At 41.2% G+C, this 23,888-nt stretch overlaps 2 protein-coding genes across 5 annotated transcripts in view; one reads left to right on the forward strand and one right to left on the reverse strand.

Annotated features, from left to right (window-relative positions):
• The first annotated feature begins 14,457 nt into the window (after window positions 1-14,457).
• On the forward strand, window positions 14,458-21,303 carry cxviih19orf44 (chromosome XVII C19orf44 homolog). Of its 2 annotated transcripts, XM_019268349.2 has the most exons (11): window positions 14,458-14,852; window positions 14,941-15,099; window positions 15,184-15,308; window positions 15,408-15,891; window positions 16,083-16,425; window positions 16,629-16,640; window positions 17,216-17,295; window positions 19,223-19,691; window positions 19,819-19,908; window positions 20,184-20,350; window positions 21,029-21,303. In XM_019268349.2, the coding sequence occupies exons 1-11, from the start codon at window positions 14,745-14,747 to the stop codon at window positions 21,116-21,118; spliced, it is 2,127 nt and encodes a 708-aa protein (XP_019123894.1). In that variant the 5' UTR covers window positions 14,458-14,744; the 3' UTR covers window positions 21,119-21,303. The 2 variants fall into 2 exon arrangements, with proteins under 2 accessions (XP_019123894.1, XP_010751973.2); XM_010753671.3 differs by lacking the exon at window positions 16,629-16,640 and having other exon boundaries at window positions 14,461-14,852.
• A 735-nt stretch (window positions 21,304-22,038) lies between these two features.
• The window catches only part of akr1a1b (aldo-keto reductase family 1, member A1b (aldehyde reductase)), an 8,628-nt gene continuing 6,778 nt past the window's right edge, over window positions 22,039-23,888 (reverse strand). For all 3 annotated transcript variants that reach the window (XM_010753672.3, XM_019268338.2, XM_027290305.1), the window contains exons 7-9: window positions 22,642-22,714; window positions 22,424-22,510; window positions 22,039-22,342 (exon numbers count right to left, since the gene is read on the reverse strand). In XM_010753672.3, coding sequence (XP_010751974.2) covers window positions 22,277-22,342; window positions 22,424-22,510; window positions 22,642-22,714 — 226 coding nt within the window. In that variant the 3' untranslated portion in view covers window positions 22,039-22,276. The remainder of the gene's footprint in view (window positions 22,343-22,423; window positions 22,511-22,641; window positions 22,715-23,888) is intronic.

The raw sequence follows: 23,888 nt of genomic DNA on the forward strand, positions 1-23,888 counted from the left end.
GGTAAAACTATGAATCGACAGGTCTTGGGTTGTCTGATCTCATATTGAGCAGGCTTGAGGAGCTGAACATTCCCTTCAGTGATTGCAGAGAGTAATCACATGACAATGGTGCTAAGATGTCCCCTGTGGGGCTCATACACTGAATCTAGTTATGGCTGATGCTGCCAAGAACTCTGTAGATGTTTCTAGATTCTTTGGCAATGTTCAGAAGATCTACACTCCATTCCCAATGCTCCCCAGAGATGGGCCATTTTGAAACAACATGTCACCATTACTGTAACATCCTGGAGTGAGACAATGTGGGAGACCCATGTCAGCAGTGTCATACCTTTGTCCTCTGAAGTTACTCTACAGGCCTATAGTTTATGGTGACTACTAAAATAAAGCAATGTCTTGTGACTCAATGCCACTAGTTCCATGTGTGAAAGAACTTAGGAGGTGATTCAACTGAGTTTGTGCTGTTCACTTCTATTGTTCTTCATTAGTGGGGAACAGCTGTGTTCCTCCCCTTGAAACCAAACCTTTTTTTTTTTAACCTAATAAATCACCAGCCCTACACTGCAGACATACGGAAATAAATGAATTCCATCATAATATTATCACATACAAAACCTGTTGGCTGTAAAAGACAATACGTCTGATTGGGAACACTAAAGATCCAGTGATGAGTTTTGACTGTACATGCACACGATTAACCTAAGGGATGTAACACCACACCACATGGACTCATAACCCGAAGTACACGCCTTTGAGTGGCTACAGACTCCATTTCATGTCTTGCTTGGGAATGTGGTGTTGCTGAAATTTTCTGGAAACCACTCAACACAATCAATTGGTTTGGTCTCGCAAGAGGAACAGCTCTACAAATGCACAAGACAGTCCGCAGAAAATGTTCAGACTGGGGCGCTACCACGCTGATTCTTATACTCTTCTAGGAGTATTCCAAGCATTACGATTTACTTATCTAACTGTCACAGATGGCTACAGTGAAATGTATTCATCACTATCACACATCAGTAACAAGCTCAACCAACTACTGCTACAAACAACGTGCATAAATGAAAGAAAGATTTCTAGGTGAAAGGTACTGAGTACAACCAAACAAGACTGTAAAGCACACAGTGTTATACTTACAAAACTTTTTAGAATATTACAGAGATTAAACACTCTGCTCTGGAAAACTTTCCCGTTCGATGAAAACCAATGAAAAAACTTTACTGGTGGTTATTCCAATGTTTATGCGTTCTTCTCTGGAGTATGTGGCCAGAGAGGGAGCGCAAAAGACACAACAAATACACAAAAACATAAAAAGTATGAGAGAGCAAAGTACCAAGGCAACTGTCCGAAGTGCCATCTTGATCTTCTTCGTGCATGTGAGATACTTCTCCTGGCGCATTCATGCAGGTACTCTAAACATGGACAGCCGGGTGAAAACATAACTTCATTATCAAAGTCAGAACTGAAATAATAATGGAATAGAGCAGCTGTCACAAAAGTGATTAACAAGTTATGGAAAAAATGGATGATTAATAACTATAACTAATATTAGTAATAGTAACTTCCATGATGATTGGCAAGGACGCTAGAAGTCTGTCACTGTTAGAGAAGGTTTGACATTTAATGCAATGTTCATGTTTTAAATATTAATTTGAATGTTCAGGATAATAGTCCATCTAGTTAGTAACAACATTTTACAACATTTTGAAAGTTTTTCATGACAGCAGAGAGCAAACTTGAACACCTCTGTGTAAACAGTTCATCAAAGTTTAAGTCGTATTTCTAAGATCAATCTCAGTTTGTTCACATCAATGATGAATCCTCCATGCATACCAAAGTTTGTCATGGAGTCCCACAAGGTTCTGTACTAGGACCACTTCTATTCAGTTTAGATATGCTTCCTTTAGGGAACATTATTAGGAATCACTCTATCAATTTTCATTGTTATGCTGACGACACCCAATTATATTTATCGATCAAGCCTGATGCAACCAATCAGTTAACTAAACTCCAAGCATGCCTTAAGGATATAAAAAGTTGGATGACCTACAATTTTTTTATGCTAAATTCAGACAAAACTGAAGTTCTGAAGTAATTGGACCCAGACACCTCAGAAACTCTCTTTCTAAAGACTTCGTTACTTTAGATGGGATCACCCTGGCCTCCAGCTCCACCGTAAAGAATCTTGGAGTTGTTTTTGATCAGGATTTGTCCTTTAATGTCCATATAAAACAAATTTCGAGGACTGCTTTCTTCCACTTACATAAAATTGCCAAAATCAGACACATTGTGTCTCAAGCAGATGCAGAAAAACTAGTCCATGCATTTGTTACTTCTAGGCTCATAGTATCTTACTACCCCTCTAGAACACTGCGCTCTCAGGACGCTGGGTTCCTTGTGGTTCCTATAGTTTCCAAAAGTAGATTGGGAGCCAGAGCTTTCAGCTATCAGGCTCCTCTTCTGTGGAACAAACTACCATTCTGGGTTCGGGAGGCAGACATGGTCAACACTTTTAAGACTAGACTTAAGACTTTCCTTTTTGATAGAGCCTATAGTTAGGGCTGGCTCAGGTCATCTATGCTGCCATAGGACTAGACTGCTGTGGGACTCTCCCTCCTTCCTCTCTCTCTCTCTCTCTCTCTCTCTCTCTCTCTCTCTCTCCCCATCACCACTACCATCTGTAAACATACGTCTCATTAATGCATGTTAATGCATGTTACTAATTTAACTTCTTCCCCAGAGTTTCTGTGCTCTCTTGTCCAGCAGCTTCTCATGGATCGTGGCTGCTGCTGTGGTCCTGCACGACGTCCACTATGTATATTATTTCTCTATCTCTTTCTATTTCTCTCTATTTCTCTATCTTTTTTATATTTTTGTATTTCTCACATTTAGAAGGAGATGATTGCAGTGTAAAAGTGAAGACAGACTAATAAGTAAGCTGACAAGTTGACAAGAATGTGAAGATATGCCTACTAAGAAAAAGAAATTTGAAGAAACTCTACTCACAGAAATTCCACTTATGTATCCAAGAGATCATTTGTAGCATCAAATAACTGTAATTTGTCTGCTTTTACACTCTGCTTAACTGCAGACAAAGTGGTTAGCACATAATGCAGGAAGGAAAAAGACCTTTACCACCATTCAGAACAGAAGATGATGCATGTAGGCACGGGTTTACAGTGTAAAACAACTTGTTTGGACAAACGGAATTTGTCCAGTACTTTTGTTCGTGACCATATCCCCGCAATGCTAATGACATTCCCATGAGCCTCAGCTGTTTTTGGTGAGTTGTTGTTTGAGGAGTTTGTATTCAAGGCTTTCTGCTAGAAGACCTTTCAGAAGTCAAATGATGTTAGGGCAGATTTCTCCCATGTGCCCTATATGCAGTCTTACAGAGCTGCTAGCATGGCTGCAGATTTTTTTTAGATTTGGAGGTTTTCAGGCCCGGGGCATGGGGGCAATGCAGATGCACAGCAGAGCCAATGTTGTGCCAGAACTGGAGCTGGGTGAGTGGGGTAATATATATACGGGCTTAGCAGCCACTGTGAACATAATGTCAGAGGCGAAGAGACCAAAGAGGACAATGACAAAGCAAACTAAGAAGACAAAAAGGAGAGACTGAGATGAATAAATCTGGGACTAACTTTTAGTAGTTGGCGAGAGCTTGGTGAAATAACAGGCTAAAAGACAGATGCAGAGGGTTGTGCTAACTTGCATATGCTAGCATGCTAACTAGTTAAACTCAGACGGTGAACATGATTATTATTATTACACAGTATCTGCTAAACATGAGCACATAAGCATGCTCTTTGGACTGCTCTGTTGAAGTAGTTGAAGTACCTTTTCCATTAGCTTCTTGATGGCAGAGTTAACCTTAAAAAAGGTTATTGATTTTACAGAGAAGTGCAGACAGCACTGAGACACTCGCCTTGTGGAACATCTTGCTCTGCAGGATGCAAACAGCTGTGTCTCCCAATGGAGCAATGTCTGACTTCAATGCAAATTTGACGGAAACATTGAAAACAGAGAAACTGACCCGAGGAGAATTGCAGGATAGAATTACAGGATGATTATTATTGGGTTAATGTGCCATGTCCAGTATTTGATCATGTTGTAGCTGGTTGCAGGTAGTTGGTTTTATCCATTTTTTGTTCATCTTGCTGCTGTTGCACTGTTTAAAATGTTATATTTGTATTTTAAATCCACAAACTGTGTTCAGTGAAATACCAAATAACCATTTGTGCAATTTAATGCAGTAGAATGATAAAACAACAGATTACCTGAACAGTTAATATCTCCACCTCAACATAGTTGACAACATACACTTACTCACACAAACTGTTAAATTCAATGAAATTCAAAGTTCAATAATCCCTCGAGGAAAAGGTGGTTCAACTCAAGGGGTTTATCCATATGAATAAACTTGGACAGCACTTTTAGCCTTAACCTTGTACTTTGTTTTGGACTCTGTTTGTCTGCTGTTGTTTGTTAACTCCATTTCTAAGCTAATGTTAGCTAATGTTGCACACTGTTGACAATGTAAGGAAGCAGAGATAGATTAATTGGCGAATACAAAGTAATATTAATTACTTTAATTCATTAAGTTATATTAATAGATTTTTAATGATGTTTTAAAGGATCCATGAATGAAATGTATGGAAATTAGTTAAAGAACATCAGATTAATTTATAATTTTATTAAGAAACTAAACTGTTTGCTGGTCAACCAATATACTGTTATATTAAACCAGGTACAGCCAGTAATCATCAGAATGAGTTTTATGAACTAGTGGACAAAAATTCATAATACATAATCAAGGGGAAAATATCACATGCACGCAGGACCCAGCACATTACTGTATCCCTAGAAAAATAAAAACAGGCAAAGTGGCAAAAGCAGCATGAAATTGGTCAAAATTAATATCAGGTTGTCATAATCAGATGGGAAAAGCAGTGTGGAGGGAAATGAAAAAACAGTATTGGGAAAACACAACAAAAGATGCATATCCTAGCAACAATTATAGAACACATTGTGGAGGGCAAAAAAATGGCTGTTTATGCAAAAAATTACTTTTAAATTGAGGAGGACTATACACAGAGGAGAGGGGGTGGAATAGGTTGGTTGGGGGCTTAGTGGCAAGAAATATGGAATTAGTTGACCAAGAGTTCTGCCCTGCAGTATTGTGGCTACAGTATATTGCGGGTTGTGGTATCTATACAGCTGCTGCTAGAGACACTAAACGTTGATCTGGATCTACTTGAGACCAGGATGAGGAATAAAAAGTTAGTGAATGAATATGAATACTATTGGCACAGAAAAAATAGATACAAGAAGTACCCAGCTAGGTTATGTGAGCAGTGCATCAGCTGGAGACAGACAACTTGTGTCATGTAGGTATAGGTATAATGCAGAGAGTGAACTGTTGTTAGTTGAAAGAGGTCAAGGTCAAGGGTTTTTTATGTTAATTTTGTTGTGGAGAAATTGCTGAAGTCAGCTTTCTTGATTTCTCACTTTAATCAATATGCCGAATTGAACATCTAACTGGGATGTTTGTATGACACATACGTTCCAAACAACGCCAGAGGTTTCAGCCAGGACATTGTCCCCAAGACACTGAAGCTCCTGACCCCCTGGTGGGTCTTAGATGTTTTTATATTCCAGGCAGATTAAATAAGCACATAGTTTTTTATGATTTCGTCAAACGCAGACATGGTAAGGCATAGTAATAAAACTTTGCACTTACCACGTCTTTGTTCTGTTGAAATCCTGTTCGTGACGCCAATTGTTGTGGAGAAATTGCTGAAGTCAAAGGTCAATGGTGAGGTCAGGAGGGAAGAAAGTGTTCAGGAGCCTCTGATGTCTTATGCTGTATTATTTATTGACGCTTGGCCAAGGAGAACTAGAGACACTCTCAAAGTACACCTGAAGTGCTTGAGTCGGTCTCGCATTCTGACGAACTCGTGATGGTGGATATACTTTAAACCCAAAGATCACACCCCAAATACTATACGCCCCAGAATTAGTCAAAGAGAATGTCTTTACTCTTGGAGGTGTTATTGTCAACATATTCTAGTCTGGGGACACAGATGTCCGCTTACGCAGATTGGAACGGCAACAACAAGCTATCTATTATGACTAGGAAGGCAGCAACAGGCCTCTTCGACCCTGGCCACCACAGTGAGATGTGGTGGCACCTAGTCATAAGACAAACAGTTAATACTGCCGTGGATCACAAGGCTCACACGTGGCCTCGTGTAACCCTAAAAGAGAAAATTCCATAACAAATTTCAACCATATACACAGTACACAGTGAAACAAGACAGTGTTTCACCAAGGACTATGGTGCCACATATAACATAGAACATAGAACATGCAGACAGGACTACAAGTGCACACACATTACGAAAAACAAAAAGAGCTACATAAAGTGTAAGATATGTTTATACAAAACAATGTGATAAGAAAAACAAACATGGTGTAAGAGACTGGGATGTATGTGTGTGTTTTGTATGTACATGGCTACATACGAATATATACAGTATAGCTATCTTAGGTATGTACAGTAGAGGGCTAGATATTGGATTAAACAATTGAGTAAAAGTACGTAAAGAAAAAGAGGTGCAATGTGCATGCACATACAGTACAAGTTACATTCTGAAGGCCTGTGGGAAGAAACTGTTTCCCATCCTGGCAGTGTTAGTCCTTAAACTGCGGAACCTTCTTCCAGAAGGCAGAGGGAAAGCAGTCCGTGGGAGGGGTGTAGATCGTCTACAATGCTCCTGGCCTTGCACAGGCAGCATGTGTTGTAAATGTCCTTGATAGAGGGGAGAGAGACCCTGATGATCTTTTCGGATGTCCTCACAATGCGCTGTTTCCACAGGGGAGCTATTGATGTACAGCGGTGTGGACATGTTGAGCTCTTCTGAAGTCAATAATGACCTCTTTTGTTTTGTCCACATTCAGGGACAGTTTGTTGGTGGTGCACGACTCAGTGAGAAAAATAGGATTGACAGAAATATCAGTACGAAGCCCAAAGAAGAAGAAGGTGCTTGGCTGGGTGGACCTGAGATGCCATTAGAATAACTGGGCTCTGCCCTTTTCTTTGAGTTGCCTTATCTTTGTTTTACACTGACGACATGCACCTCATATTAGCCACAGTGCTCACTGATCCTGACTTCCATACTTTTTTTTACAGCTATCATTGTTAAATATGAATTAAATAATTTGTTTACTACTGACTACTTTGCCACTGGAAATCCACAACAGGCTTCTAAACATGTAATTTATTGTCTTATGTACAAATCAGTAAGCCTCTCAAAGGTTTTGGGGATTAGTTTCAATGCAGGCTTGAATTAGTTTTATTATTAAGTTTTTGTAAACTTCCTAATATTTGGTTCATATTGGACAAGGTAATGCTCAGATATTAATTACACAATCACACATACTGCATTCTGTGAATCAATTAAAAGCCAGAGCTGAAAATACTTTTGTGCATCACGTCATAAATTAAGTCATAAACTGTGAGGCAAGGAAATATTTTTTTGCCTGTTCCTTATTATTATTATTATTATTATTATTATTATTATTATTATTGTTGTTGTTGTTGTTGTCATTCTCTCCACTATTTTAGCCATGAATTCCCACTTATTCTGTGTAAGAATGCATTGTGCAATGAAGCTAACAAGCTAATATAAGGCTTCAGCAGTTATCCAGTGGGTATCTGTGTCCTGGCTGTCTCTTGTAGGTTTCCTGCTCATGTTTTGTCCTTGGCAACAAACCTCCCAGGATGTATTCCTCTGCCATGTCTCAGCACAGGAAACACTGTCCACAGAAACTCAAAGGGGCAGTGTCACACTGTCAACGTTTGAAGACACCCGCTTTATTTAGCCAATGCGGACTTAGCTAGCTGAAAGCTAAGCTCACATTAGCCTCGGGTGAGTTTCAGTGACATTTCTGCACAAAATAAAAAGCTATGGCTCCATTAGGGTTAACAATATGACAGTAGAAACCATGACAATATGCAAGGGCTGTGAGGGCCGGAGCTGACATCGGGTGAAAGATGAGGTACACTTATTACAGATCGTTTGTTCATCCCAGGTCTGACATGGAAATTCCACAACCATTCACACTCACATCCATACCCAGACATCCCAAGTCTCCCGGAAGTTCCGGGAGTCTCCCTGATATTGACAGTGGCTCCCTGATGCCCGCGAGCTAGGTAAAACCACCCGGATTTTGGATTACGCGAGAGAGATTAAAAAAAATGCGAGTGCGGGCGACTGGTTGCGAGAGAGAGCGCGCCGATTGGTTTGGTCAGCAAAATACACCAATAAGCTTTCGTTGTGGGAGGGACCCCCCCCCCCCCCCCGTCCGCCGTCCGTCCGTCGGGATGTCTGCATACCTATGGGTGATTCAGAGTCAACATCCATCCATTTTTTATAACTGCTTTTTGTTATCAGGAGCCGATCCCTGTTAACACTGGGTGAAAGGTAAGGTAAACATCAGGCATCGCAGGCCTGACGCATAACGATATACAACCATTCACACTCACATTCATACCTATGGGCTATTTAACAGTTAACCTGTTGACCTCCATTCCTTTGGAGTGCTGGAGGATATTTCGAAACTCTTTCGGCCTTTAGGGAGAGAAAGATGGTGGAAGGCAAAGAAAATATATACAATTTGACAATAACCATTGCATTCTGTCAATAGAACAGTGGGAATAAACCTGACCAACCTTGACTAGATAATCACAGGACACATTCAAGAATCACAACTTAACCACAGCATTAACATTAAAATGTCATGCCATGACTAAAAAGAAAAATCATGCTCAGTCTCAAACAGTGCAGATGACCATGGATGCAATGATATAGGAACTTTTTTTAAAAGCACTAAATAAAACAGATATGGAAGCAAAAAAAAAAACCCAAAACATGACATGCAGTCATCAGGAATAGAATAATAAAGTCTTGAACAAATGGAATGATAAGCACCAGTGAGAGATACCTGTGGGGTCCGTTGGATTAAATAGTTATGAATTGAACTGGTTTCGGGAGGTCTTCACAGAAAAAGGAAGATGAAGAAGCAGTGACGGAGTTGATGTGTTGTGTCTTCTTCTTCATCCTCTTAAGGTGGTAAAACATATATTATCTTATCAGTCAAACATCACTCAAGTTAGTACAAATGTATTATATCTTGTCAGAGAATTCAGAGAGAGAGAGGTGTTCTTCAAAGACAAAGTTTTCTTGTTGAGAGACTGTTGTTGGTGTTATGGTATAATTTATCATCATTCATTGCTTCATTTGCAGAGCCAAAGTAAGCAAAAGACAGCCTGTGACTTCCAAAGATCTGAGCAAACTTCCTCTTTGTCTGACAGTGACGTGGCTGCCTTGATAAGGCCCTGTGGTCTGTCTCCAAGGCAACCCATGGTCAAAATTAGCTTTAATTTGTTTCAGACAGACAGGCAGGCAGATAGACAGACTCTCTGTAGAAGGTAAAGTATGCATGGATATTGTCTCATTTTGACCCAGTTCCCAACAGAATCCTTTTATTTGGATGCTCAGTGTATCTCAGTAGATTTGTGAGGGTAAATGTAAAGAAACCGTGAAGAAATGATCAGAACTACGTTGGCATCAACAGTGATTCAAAGGTACCGCTGATCTCTGTTTTCCTCAATCGAGGTTCAATAATTTAAATAATTAGTTTGCCATTGTAATAATATGAAGAATCATGTGATTTCTCTGAGTTCACTAAATCTGCCTGTCCTCTAACACTGACATTGACCTGCAGTCCATTTAGTGAGGGAGTTTGTTAATCAGTCGCACTTCTCCAGTTTGCATCTGAATGCCTGGTCGAATGCAGCTTGGCGAGGCTGGCTGCTAACGCTAGCATCGGGTGTTGCCTCCATCATGTTTACGAAGCAGGTGTGGGCGGAGCGTTTTCCAGACTCAAAGGTGGCACCTTTTTAGTCTAGTTGCTGCCATTTTGAAGCTCAAAATATGCAGTGCTGGCCGTCGCCATGTTGGCTGTCCTGCTTCTAACGCCTCCTGACTAATCAACAAAGGCGTGGCTCATCGGTGGACCTAAGGCGGGTTGAATGATGCATGGTTACTTAAACATGCCATCAGTAACGGCACCTACCTGTTAATCAAAGTGGCCATGCTTTTAATTCAACATAACTTTAAGCCTTAATATCATTTGAACAGGTGAGCAGAGGGAAGGGTTACAGGTGTCTGCAAGATCTGATGATGGAACTGGTTTGGCAGAAGCTGAGGGCACTGGCTGGGGTTACTGGCAGTTACAAGAAAGAGCAAATTTTATTCATGAATTGCTCCAGGGACCTTTTACAATCTGTACAGTGTGCAACACCCTCTGTCTTTAGGATCCTAATTAGAGTTAGAAACCAAAAAACAAAATGGAAGAAACCCCAGGAAGCACCACAGAGGATTGATCCCTTCCACCAGAATGGACAGTTAATGCAATAGATGTACAGAGCAGACCTACATTATGTACTATTTTGATCACAAAACTTATGTAGATAATAAAATGTTGTGAAGAATGTGAAGGAGGAAGTAGCTGAAGGAGAGAAATGGGACTGCTGTCTGCTGTGATCTGCTAAAGTGTTCAGGTGGAGGATGGGGGCTGTGGAATGCTGGTTCAAGCTGAAGGATGTCGGGAAGAGATAGCTACTGTTGGTGGAGGCGGTATTTGGGTCTGAAGCTATCAGGAAAGGCTTGAGGGTGGCAGAGGTGGCAGGTAGAGAGGGCCTCTTCAACATGCTAAGAGCTGTAGCTGTTGGCAAGAATCTGTGGGTGGAGGAAGCTGCAGGTTACAGCTAGCAGCTTCAGGTGGTTGTTTGGGTTGCATCTGTCCGATTGAATCTACAGTGGAATTGCCATATGCAAATTCACCAGGCATGGATGCAACGTGTTCCATGTGCGTTGCGGCTGCTGGAGCTAATCGTGGCCATTCTATGTTTAGTTCCTGTCTAGTTCAGGGTTTAGAACGCCAACGGTCGGGCCATGATCATCTCAGATGGGTCTCCGTTCTTCTCTGCTGAGAATACACATCTTGACTATTGACTATTTTGACTGCCATGATAATATGGCGGAAGTGAGACACATTGAAAACCCGGATTTTCAGAATAATATGTTACGTTTTTTTTCCCCTATAGGTAAATACAGGTGTGCGATTGCCGGTCCCTGGTTGGCCCCAAACTGGTGGAGGCGGGGACAACATGTCGTCAGCTGTACAGGGCCAGGATTGGTGCGGCATCATTTCCGCGCCGCCAATGAGAGCGCTCCCGCAGCAGCATCACCGGCATTTAAACCACAGCCACCCGAGCATCACTTATTGTTGTGTGTTCGTGAGCTCGCCTCGTTCGTATGTGTCTGATGTTACTCGTTTGTTCGTATTTCGTACCTGTGGAGGTTTTGTGTTTGGTTTACTGGGACTGGGCAGGGTTTAGTTAGTTTAGAGATATTTACTGATTGCACATAAGAAGATTTCTGTTAGTCCTATTAGTTTAGAAGTGCTGGTTTTGATATGTTTTGGCGTCCTGGCAAACAAACAGCCAAAAGGGAAACAATTTAACTCTGTAGCATATTTACATATTTAGCATATATTAAGCATATTTAGAATCACATAGACCAGGGACATGCATTTTGGCATCAGGTATTGGTTCTCCCAAAGTGTGCACATAAAAGGGGGAATTGGTTACAACCCTGTACAATACATTTTCATTCATGGCATGATCCACACACTTGCTAGATGCAACACCTCAGCTCTAAATTGGACGGAGTGGGAAACTAAATCAGCTCTACTGGATGTTCAAAAGGACGGACCTGTTTTGTTTTCTGCAGGAGGTTTGCAGTACTAGCAGAGTGCTGCTGCTTTGGGTTTAAATCTGGCTCCTAGAGAAAGGTCAGGAACAACTGATGTTAGCCTCCAGTAAACTGAACAACATACTTTTATAATCTCATAAAAAAAACACACATCAGATGCACTGCAGAGGACTACTTTGTGAAATTAAAGACCCTGGACATCTTATTTAATTTCATACAGAGCTGCAAAATGTATTTGAAAATTTAAACTGAAGCTATCAAAGAGCAAAGAGGCCATGAAATCTGATGGAAATCCAGTAAGCAGTGTACACCGCTTTGTGTCCCAAATCATTCAATATTCATAATACCGCTGCATAATAGTCTGCTATGTGATTATCACTTTGTGAAGCTGTCTAATTCTCTAGTTATTGATGATTATGGTATGAAAATGTTGAGACATAAACATTTTTAGCATTCAAAATATGAATTAATCAATGTGTAACTCTGACGTCTCCGTGCAGACATGGTATAGATGTTAGAATGAGGCTGTCTTTTTTTTTACCTAATTCAGGTGTTGACATTCTTTATCCATCCATGCTTGTGTCAATGACACTTCATCAGGCCCATCTTCCCTTCGACAGTTATGCTCCCTGTCTGGAGAAGCTGGACGCCTTCAGGATGTCCTTCACCACCTGAGGGCGCAGCAAGGAAAAACCTACTAGGGAGAAGCGCCCAAATTCAAGCGGCAACCTCTTGCAACCCTGCCAAAACCTGTAATTCTTCGAACAGCCACTTGAGGCTGGCTACAGAACATTTCATCCTCCATAAGTCCCCATGCTGAAATGTCCAACTTCACAGAAGAAATAAACATGTTTACAGCCTGGTACAAAAAACACTTTTGGTCTCTATAGCTAATTTCCCCGTTCATGACAACTGTACTGAGGGTGAATTTATATACAACTCACCTGTTCAGATTATATTAAGGCTTACAGTTATGCAGCTTTAAGAGTGTGGTTGCTTTGACTGACAGGTCGGTGTCGTTACATATGGCTTCTTTGAACATCCAGGTGTCATTCAGCTCACCTCAGGTCTGACTCTAAGGTAGACACTGAGATGGTGAAACATGTGCTCATGACTCGTGGTTCTTTAGTGACACACCAAGGCTTTTTCACAGCAAATGTTGACTTAGACTGACTTGTTACTGCTAAAATGAACACTGGCTGTGTTGTGTTAAAGTGCCTCATTAGGCCAGCAACAGTGACAGTGAGACAATGAACAAAAATAACAAACAAGTAAGGCTGTAGAAAACAATACACTGCCAGTCGTGATCTATGAGTCGTGATCTATGAGGCATTTTTTCTAACTATTAATGAAGCCAACTTTAAAAACTTTGTGTTGTGACACAGCAGTACAATTTATATATATGTTATATATGTATATTCAGGATTATCTGCGTCAACAACTTTACAATCTAAAGGTAGCAAAAACACGAAGATATCCAAAGTGCTCATTGCTTGATTTGATGATGTCTGACTATGAAAGATTGACCAGTATTCTTTGTGTTTTATTGAGTACTGCATATAAACACTTTACCACTCTTATTGTTTCTGTTATTGTTTAAGGTTGTGTTATTTATTGATTAGTGTCCCACCAATCTCCTGTAAGGGAGTGTGAGTAAGGCAGTAGTGATGAAATGTGTTATGCCTCAATGTCTCAAGATAACAAAACTGAGATAATGTCATAATTAATTTGAGATCTCAAGAAGACAAAAGGATAGTTTGGTATATTAAATCACTGCAATTGCAACATTCTCCTGCTCTTTGCTATTGCTGGACTAAATGATGTTTCCTGCAATGATTTAATATACTAGACTATCCTATTGCTTTCTTGAGATCTCAAATTAATTATGGCATCATCTCGGGAAGTTTTGTTATCTTAAGATTGAGAAAATGGTCCTGTTATCACCAGGTAACATTTGTTATTCTATTGACACAACTCAAGATGTTGAGAAAACAAATAAAATAAAGTCATTGAGGAAAGGGAGGAAATAAAATGTATGAAAGTATGACCGCTTGGGGCTTCCACAGAAGACACTACATCTAAGTCATTCATATATCTGTACAAGGTTTGTTTACATCAGTTATACTTAGACACACAACTGCCACTGTAGAACGCTGCTACTTAAACCCAACCAGAGATGGTTTAGACCAGGGGTGTCCAAAGTCCAGCCCAGGGGCCAATCATGGCCCACGGTCAGATTCCATGCTGCCCAAAGCTTCATTTTATAATATATTATTTTTGGCCTGCTGTCAGATACTGTATGGCTGGAAGATTTGGCTGACATTTGGTTGACATAACAAAGCATTTGAACCTTTAAGGACATAACTGCCTGATCTGACACAAATATTACTTTCTGAATGATCTTGTGAAAAAGAAGAGCTTACAGAGTTAACAGACTTCTCATTACTCATAATAGGTCAGGTTCAGCTCATGTTTATTTTCAACTTGCAAGTTTAACATATTCCATACATTTATTCTTTGTTATCTGACTCCAGATGTGAAAGAAAGGAAGAGCTGGTTTTCAGATTTGTTCACGCCTGATTGGCTTAGATTTGGTGACATTTTTTAAATGATAATTGTCCCCGGGCATCTTCACATTGTCAAATCTGTCCCTCTTTGAAAGAAGTTTGGACAGCTCTGGTTTGTCAGACTGTGCTGTGGATGAACAGCAGACCTCTGCCTGTAGGCGGCACCATGGCGCTTTTCACGGTACAGCCTGCCGGAAGTTCATTAGAAGAAGAAGAAGGGCAGCTCTTCCTTGGAGACGATGGACGCCTGAGTGGTCGCTATGCACAAAGAAGTTACAATAACGTGTGAGCATGAAACATTACAGCTGATGGCTGGTTAATAGTTCGGGTAGAGATGTGGAAACGAGGCGGTCGAAGCTCCGCTCTGGACCGGGCTCAGGCTCTGCTGTCCGCCAGGAGGGACAGCAGAGGGGACGCTGAGTCCGTCACCCCGGTACACACCGTGAGTTTCAAACCTCACACAGGCATGCACGAACTCTGGCGTTACTCTGGGAGATGTTTAAACACATGCGACCTCTCCCTGTCTTTAGGGTGTTGTGAGGAGCAGGGCTGCCCCCCCGAACACGCACGCTTTACTCTCTGATCTGAGTGACCTGTCCTCGGTCAGCTCAGCCTCCGAGCATGGAGCTGACCCCGAGGCTGCTGCTGCTGCTGGGAGGACCCAGGGAGGAGAGGGGGCTTCCACCAAGGTAAACACGTTCTTGATAATCGATGCTGTATTGTAACTTGTTGTGATGCTGGATGAGCCCCCTCTTTGTCTTCCCCTCTCCCAGGATCTGAGACCTCAGAGCTCTCTGGGTGGAGGAGGTAACAGGTTCTTAAAGAAGGCTCCACCACCTCCAAACAACAACAGTCGGTCACCTGTCCGCAAGAGCCAAATGCAGCATCCTGAACCCAGGTCTGGTTCTGTGTGTGTAAGAGGAACTGATCCACTGATTCCACCATTCACATTTCTAACACTCTGACACTAAATTCTTGTGTTTTTCTCTGCTGTCAGAAATGTTTCATCCTCTCTACGAGGCTCGCAGACTGCTGCTCTGAGTAGACTGGCTCAAATTGAGAGCCGGATACGCAGCCGCCAGCAGACCGGGCAGTGGGCAAAACCTGCCAAAGATCAAACCTCAGACTTGGGAATCCAAGTCCAACCACCAGCAGCTGCCCAGTCCCCGGAGGCCTCTGGGCAACTCTCAGCACAGTCCAGCAGTGAGCACAGCCTGAAGGGGAATCGTTTCCTTAAGAGCAACGCAGCCATCACCGCCACTGCTGCTGCTAGAGCTCCACAAAGCCCAGATGTTGGCGTCAGGTTCAGATCTAGAGCTGCTGATGCTGTCGTGCCTTCGCTGGGTTTGGAGACAAACTCAGGGAGAGTATTGAGCGGTGTGTGTCTGGAAAGTGATGAAGAGGACATGAGGAAACTCCTTGGAGACTCATTGAATTCAATGGACAACAGCTTCTTAATACCTGGGAGAGCAGCAGACAAGGTACCTTTCAGCTTTGAACACTGTTCAGACTGTTTCCGTTTGGGTTTCATGGCATAATTAATCCTTTTCATCAGTTAATCAATCACTCCATCTGCTGCTTGCCTAGGTCCAGACCATGTTGATTTAATTAAATGATATCACTTCAAATAATTGTTATATACAGCTGGTAAGTAAGCTCTCCTCTCTTACAGATGTCAAACAAAAGCAGTCAGAAGGTCCAGCCCACACCTCCTCACACCGCCGCGCCACCTCGCTCCCCTACCTCCCCCTCTCGTCGCAGCTCACCATTCCGATTCACCGGCCACACTCAGGCCCACTTCAGCCCCTCTGTGCTCTCCCTGTCGCCGCCCCCTCCCAACGTCTCCACCCCCTCTCCCCCAGGCAGGCTGAACTTCCCTCACGGGGCGTCGAGTCCGCAGCGTTCCCTCTCCTCCCTGTCAGGCTGCAGTGAGGTGCTCTCTCTGGAGGAGCTCTTCCCTGTTGGGCCTGCCTCTGAAGATCGGCACAGTGAGATGAGTGCAGTTTCTTCTGAAGGTGAGAGAACTTCATCAGGGTGTCACAAACGTCAGGAAAGACAGCAGATAGTGTTCCTCTCTGTGTATACTAGACTCACTGCCTCAGAATTCTCGGTTTATTGATTTATTGCTCAGCCTCATTTTGTGTAGAGAGAGACAGCATGTTGTTTGTCTTATTAATCATTGTGTTTTGTTCTTCACTCCTCGGCTCATGCTGCCTAGATGAAGAACAAGGTACATAAATCATACTTCTGTGGACAGAGATCAGGACAAATATGAGCTTCTGAATATTTATTTATTTACTATGCAGATGTCATCATTGTGCTTTCAGGTTCAAATTATGTAGTTGTTATAAAACCACTTTTAAACTTATAATCTTGTTATGACATTTAAAGGTCCAGTGTGTAAGCTTTAGGGGACTTTATTGCCTAAATCTGAATTATACTAGTCATGAGTATGTTTTCATTTGTGTATAATACTCAACGGAGGGAACGGGTCCTCTTCCACGGAGTCTGCCATGTTTCTATAGTAGCCCAGAACGGACAAACCAAACACAAGCTCTAGCCAGGGCGAGTTTAATACCCACTTTAGGTTCTCCCACTAGCTTGGAAGGGGTGGTGGGGGGGGGGTGAGGTGAGTGGTGTTCAGTCGGTTGCAATCTTCAAGTTCACCTCTGGATGCCACTAAACTGACATTTACTGTATATCTGATACTTTGTGCTTTAATAGTTGTATCATACTAACTTGTGTGTTGGTGACATTTCTGTGACTGTAAACTATGATTTATGAAATTCTGTTCTGATCCTGCAGACTTCAAGATAAATGTGATGACATTAGATGACCTTGTCCCTGCTGAACTTGGATTTACTAATGACACAGCAGGAAAGGAGGTGAGTCATGACAGCAGTTATTAGTACAAAGGAAAGTTACAAATTATAATATATAATAACAATAATAATTAATAATAATAATCACCTCCAAGTCTGAGGCCATGGTTCTCTGCTGGCAAACGGCGGAATGCTCTCTCCAGGTTCGGAGTCTGTCTGTCTGTCTGTCTGTCTGTCTCTCTCTCTCTTTATCCACTCAATGCTCCACTATGTTCACCACTTAGTATTTACCTGGTTCTGTCTGCTGAGTGAGTGCTTCAAACAGCTGTGTGCTGCTTCTGTATGGGGTGAAATATGTGCCACCAGAAACTGAATTTGAATCACATAATTTGAAATTGAATGTATTAGTTCAGAACTGAACATTCAGTTCTCAAAATTCAATTTTCTGTGACAAACATTCGAGTAGCTGAAGCAGAGTAAACGAGCACAGATACACAGGACGCCTCTTCGGGCAATCAGCACCTACGCATGCGTCTGGGGCAGTTACCACACTGACAACTGCTGCTGTTATGGGCATTTGTTTTTAGTTCTTATTTTATAAAAGTTATAAAAACAGTGCATTCATTTGTAAGGTTTTCTTAATTAATCTTTCAACCACTGCCGCTGTGTGGCGTAGCTCCACTGGCATGCCACGGCAACTACTGCTGCTTCGATCATCTGTTATTTTTTATTTTATAAATAATAATTTACTGTGACCTTTTTTGGGGGGGGTCTATAGGTGTGATTGGCAGCTGCCTCAGACGTTGAGAGATTAATTAAATCAACGCAAATTAATGTAGAAATCACATGATGGAAATGTTACTTCCATTGAGTCTAATACAACAATGACTGTTTTATAGAATAAAAAATAAAAACAGATGTTCAAAGCAGCAGTGGTTGCCACGGCAAGTCAGTGGCAGCTGCGCCACACAGCGGCAGCAGTTGAGATAATTAAGAAAACCTCGCTGAATTTGAACTGTGAGAACTGAATGTTCAGTTCCAAACTAATACATTCAATTTAAAATTACCATTCAGATTCAGTTTTTCAATGCAATAATTCAAACTGAACAATACAAATTCAGATTATGTGATTCAAATATTTTTTTTCAATGCAGTTATTCAAGTTAAGCAATTCAAATTCAAATATAAATGATTCAAATTCAGTTTGTGGTGGCACATATTTCAGCCCATACTGCTGAGCTGAGGGTGATTAGAGAATTGATTCTGGAGCAGAACAGTGAAGCTGAGGGACATAAACCCAAATGAAGATTCTCTGTAGGTTCATCACTGCATGATAAACCTTTGTACATTATTTCTCTGTAGGTTCATCACTGCATGATAAACCTTTGTACATTATCGGTATCTGACCTGTTGTTTAAATCAAAATATTAGAATTTTTATCAAAAAAACATAATTTAATCAGGCATAAAAAGAGTTAGCTCTTAGTTACATCCCAAGGACCCCTGTCTCAGTGCTCAAGCACTGGTCAGCCAAGAATTACAGTTTAAAATTTTAGATTTTGATTAGTCCTGAGAAAACTCTGAGCAACTTTGAAAATGTCTCCTTAATACGATGTGATGCTGAGAAATGAAAAAATCATTTTGTCAACTCTGTCAGATATTTGATCCTTTGGAGTTGACACAAATTACATTTATTTAAATCCCTTAATGACGATTAATGTGTTTCACTGGATCCCTTCAAATGACTATGAGTCACTGTTTACTTCAGGCCTGTGTGGATGCTCAAGAAGTTACAGTTTTTGGCACGTCCACACTGGCTTCACTTCCCTGCCACAGAGGTTGCCACTTGGTTTGCATTTGGAAGATGATGGTTGTTGAATAACCAATAACTAGTCCAATGAATGACTGAGCCCTTTCTTCTGTCTTTACTGTGGAGCTCCTGAAGGACTCCTCAGACTGACACATTTGCTTTCTTCCTGCTGTCTAAACAGAGAGAAGCCAAACTCAGCGCCCCTGATCCCGGATCCCCAAACAGACGACAGCTGCTAAGATCGAAGGAGAAGCAGAAGGGAGAGGAACAGTGGCAGGAGGAGGAGGAGAAAGAGGATTTGCTGGACTACCAGAGTGACTTTGAGAGTGAGAACAGGACAGCGCCAGATCTCAGTGCGAGCCAGGTTTCCGAGCACTTGCAAGGACACGACGATGAAAAGGAGTTGGTGTCGGAGGTCAGAGAGGAGGCAGAATACGATTACTCGACCACTTTCTCAGACACAAGTTGCTCCTCCACCTTACGGACCTCAGATGGCAGTGAAACACTCAGCAGGAGCAGGGACTCCAAATCCTCCAGATCCTTTGTGTCACATAGCGGCGAGTCGAGGAGGCGTGCTTCAACTAGAATGGTTTTAAAAGAGGCAGCAGTGCAGACTCAGTCTGATCCACTGGCTTCCACACGGCCTGCCGGTTAGTCTGCCACACATGGCGTCATCACTGTCACTGTAATGTTTCTTCACAGTAGTCATCATTAATCTGACTGATTTGGAACGTAGAGAGCTCAGTGTTTCTGTTTCTGGCTCTCCTCCTTCTGTAGGTCTGTCTGCTTTGAGTCCTGCAGTAGCCATGGCCTACATGGATCCCAGCCCAGTGGTCACTCATATGCTCAGTGCAGAAATGGTGGAAGGTAAGAGGCATTAAACACACACAGACTGGAAACTCTGAGAGAAAGCCTACCTGAAGGGACTCTGAAATGTAACTTTGGTGTTGCAGCACCCTCTGTAGGTGACTTCTGCAGGATTACTGTATAGTTGGGTTAAAACTGAACCCTGGTGTGCTTCCCCTGTTAGTGCAGCTCGTTGGTGCTGGTGCAAAAGTGGACTGTTGTGCCATGGTGCTGATTCTTTCATGTCCGTGTGTGTGTGTGTATGTGTGTGTGTGTGTTCCTTGTACCTCCCTCAGCCCTCAGCACCTTTAATCCAGCTGTATTTGCGCTCAATGAATTACTGAAGCAGCAAGTTGCCACGACGAGGCAGTTCATCGAAAGCAGCCGACACCTTCACTCCAGCCTGGTGAAGAGCCTGGAACCACCAAACTACAGATACACCACGCTGGAAGACACCAAGAAGGTGAAGCATACTTAGAGTATATCGCTAAGATCTGCCAGCTCGCTGCAGATCTGATCGGCTATCGAAGTTGTTCATTTTTTACTTCACACACACATCCACTCCTGTCCCTGACACACCTTTCCGTTCATCCAGTCCCGTCACTCACACACCTCCACCGGAACCTACCCCAAGAGTCCCCTTTGTTTTAAATAAAGATGGCACGGACTCGACGAAGTCTGTTACATTAATTTACTGTTATAAATACTTACACACACAATGATAAACTAAGCCATACACACACATTTAGTCTGACTTAACCACTCAGACCTTGCACACACACCTTACACATTGCTCTATTCCCTAAAGAACTATGCTGCTCTTATAACACAGGGATAACGGCATCATTAATACAAGACCTGGTCTGGTATATTAAATGATTGCAGGAAACGTATTATCTCCGGAAAACAAAGTCTTGTTATCTTGAGAAAATGATCCTGTTATCTCAGGACAACAACATTTATTATTTCAACATAATGGCATAAATAGCTTGAGATATCAGGAAAACAAATGAAATGAACTCATTATCACAAGAAAACGGAGGAAATAAAACGTATGGATTCATAACTGTGTCAGGCTCCTGTACAGACTGCATTAAAGACACCTTTTTTTGTCTGTAACGTGTCTTCGTTCTCTCTGCAGTACATTCTGAAGCGCAGACCTCCCAAACTCACGGTGGAGGAAGCCTTAGAGGAGGTGCTGCAGGAGGCGAGAGACCACCATCACATCTGAGCTGGATTACTGAAACCTTGTGTGTGGAACAAGAGACATTTTGCCACAACCATTTTATTACGAAATGTTTTATACACAATCAGTCATAAATGGTAAATGGACTGTACTTATATATCTCCTTTCTAGTCTTCCGACCACTCAAAGTTCTTTACACTACATATCTCATTCACCCATTCACACACATTCATACACTGATGGCATTGGCTACCATGCAAGGTGCCAACTGCTCATCAGTTTGAGGAGCTAACCATTCATACTCATTCACACACTGATGGCACAGCCTTCAGGAGCAATTTGGGGTTCAGTACCTTTCCCAAGGACACTTCGACATGCAGACTGGAGGAGCTGGGGATTGAACCTCTAACCATCTGATTAGTGGACGACCCACTCTGCCTCCTGAGTGTTGAGCAACAGTGCCAGCTGCATTTATATCCTACTAGGTGTTTTTGCCACTGATGGATTGAGATTGTTATGTGACAGCATGATAAAAAAGACCCTACAAAGATAGAACATTAAGGATCTTACTTAATGATCTTACTTAACAATAATCTGTGCCTGTCAAAATACAAGCACTTTTATGGAGGACTGCACATTGCAGCCCATTCTGCAGCTATCAGCGCTCTCACTCAATACTGGAGAAATTTCAAGAATTGAAAAGCATCACTGCTATTCCTAAGAAATAATGATAAATGACTGACAAAGATTTTATTGTTTAAAATGTGTCAATATTTCTGTTTAAAATTAGAATGTAAACATCTACACACCTTTGCTTGGCTTACATATTAATTACTAATTACTACAGTGACACCATACAGTCAAAAACTCAATGATCAGTGTTGTAGCGGTTAAATGATTGACATTTATAGTTACTGTAATATTCCTTCATTCATTCATAAACTGTGAATAAAGACAGCTGAAAGTGAAGTAACAAAATGTTTATTTAAAAAATAACACGTACAGTACGTACACAGTCATTCCAGATCATCACGACAATAATTTGTAACAATCTAATGATAAGTGCAGGATTTTACATGATCTAAGACGAACAAAATGTCAGGATCCAGTAACATTTAGTGACAAATTTAGTGATGCGGGAGGGTGCTGCGCTGTTTGGTAGGGTAGTTGAAGGCACAAAATTCAGGTTGCAGTGCGAGTGGGTCAGTAGGGGTCGTTGAAGGGGTAGTGAGGATGTCCTGCATCCCGGGGAACGCGTTTTCCTTCCACCTGCAACATCCAAACCAAAGCGTGGAATTAAGATGACAACGTTTCACCCACCATGACAGACAGTGTGAGAAGTCTACTCACTTCGATCATTGGTACGATGTAGCGCCAGCCTTTGTCCAGCGCAGTAATACTTTTCATTTCCTCAGCTTCAAGGGTGAAGTCGAACACCTGACGACAAACATTGGATCAACACCTCATCATCCTTTGCAAATGTTACCTTTTAGGTACTTGAAGGCACCTCAATGAACCTTAAGGAACTTTTTTAAATGCTTCATGGTCTGGGAATGAATTGCTCTGACCTGAATGTTCTCTTTGATACGGGACTCCGTCACACTCTTGGGGATTGTTACCACCCCTCGTTGTGTCTGCCATCTGCAAATACAACAAACTTGTGTTGAAACATGCAGCCACTGGAAAATTTCTAGAATGTTTTATTATTGTAGACTTGTTATTACAAATCAAATACACCTGACTATGATGTAGTTGTTTTTCATCAGACTGACTCATGCAGCAATAATGTATACTTCCAACAGAAATTCATCAGTGGTAATGTGCATGTCTGTAATATTAGCTTTGTACTGCTGTGTTTCCAGCTTGTCACACTGCCCCCAAGTGGCCAAAAGTATTCAATTCAATTTTATTTATATAGGACCACATCATAACAAAAGTAATCTGATGACACTTTCCACAGAGAGCAGGTGTAGACCGTACTCTTTGTAATATTATCTGCAGTGACCAACAATCCACAATGAGCAAGCACTTGGTGACGGGGGCAAGGAAAAACTTGCTTTTAACAGGCAGACAGGTGGTTAGACAGATGAGAGACAGACAGATGCAAAGTACAAAATATATTATTGCAAGTTGAACTGTTGCTTACTCTGAGTCACAGAACACTATAATAAATAATAATATAAAAAATATGTATTTAAACTGCTCACTGGATTTGATATGACTAATTGTTCTGTGTATTCAATTTGTTCTATTGTTGCCTCCAATGACTTTAAAACTTCAATGCAACATGGAACCAATTCACATATACATATATACATATACATACATACTACATACATACATGTACATACATCATACATACATACTCTACATACATAACATACAAAATAATAATATAAAAAATATGTTATTTTAAACGGCTCACTGAGTTCGATATGGCTAATTGTTCTGTGTATTCAATTTGTTGCTATTGTTGCCTTCCAAGGAACTTGAAAACTTCAATGCAACATGGAACCAATCACTATAGATATATATATATATATATATATAATAGATATATAGATAAGATATATTATATAGATATATAATATAATATACACATATACACATATACATAAATAGACATACATACAGATACATACATACATACACATACAATACACATACATACCATATATATATACACAATACCATATCATATATAGAATATATATGATACACCATATACATATATATATATATATATACACATTACACACACACACATAGTATATATATATATATATATAATATATAATATAATATATATAAATAA

This window comes from Larimichthys crocea, chromosome XVII (assembly GCF_000972845.2).
Source record: "Larimichthys crocea isolate SSNF chromosome XVII, L_crocea_2.0, whole genome shotgun sequence".
Taxonomy (NCBI): Eukaryota; Metazoa; Chordata; class Actinopteri; family Sciaenidae; genus Larimichthys; species Larimichthys crocea.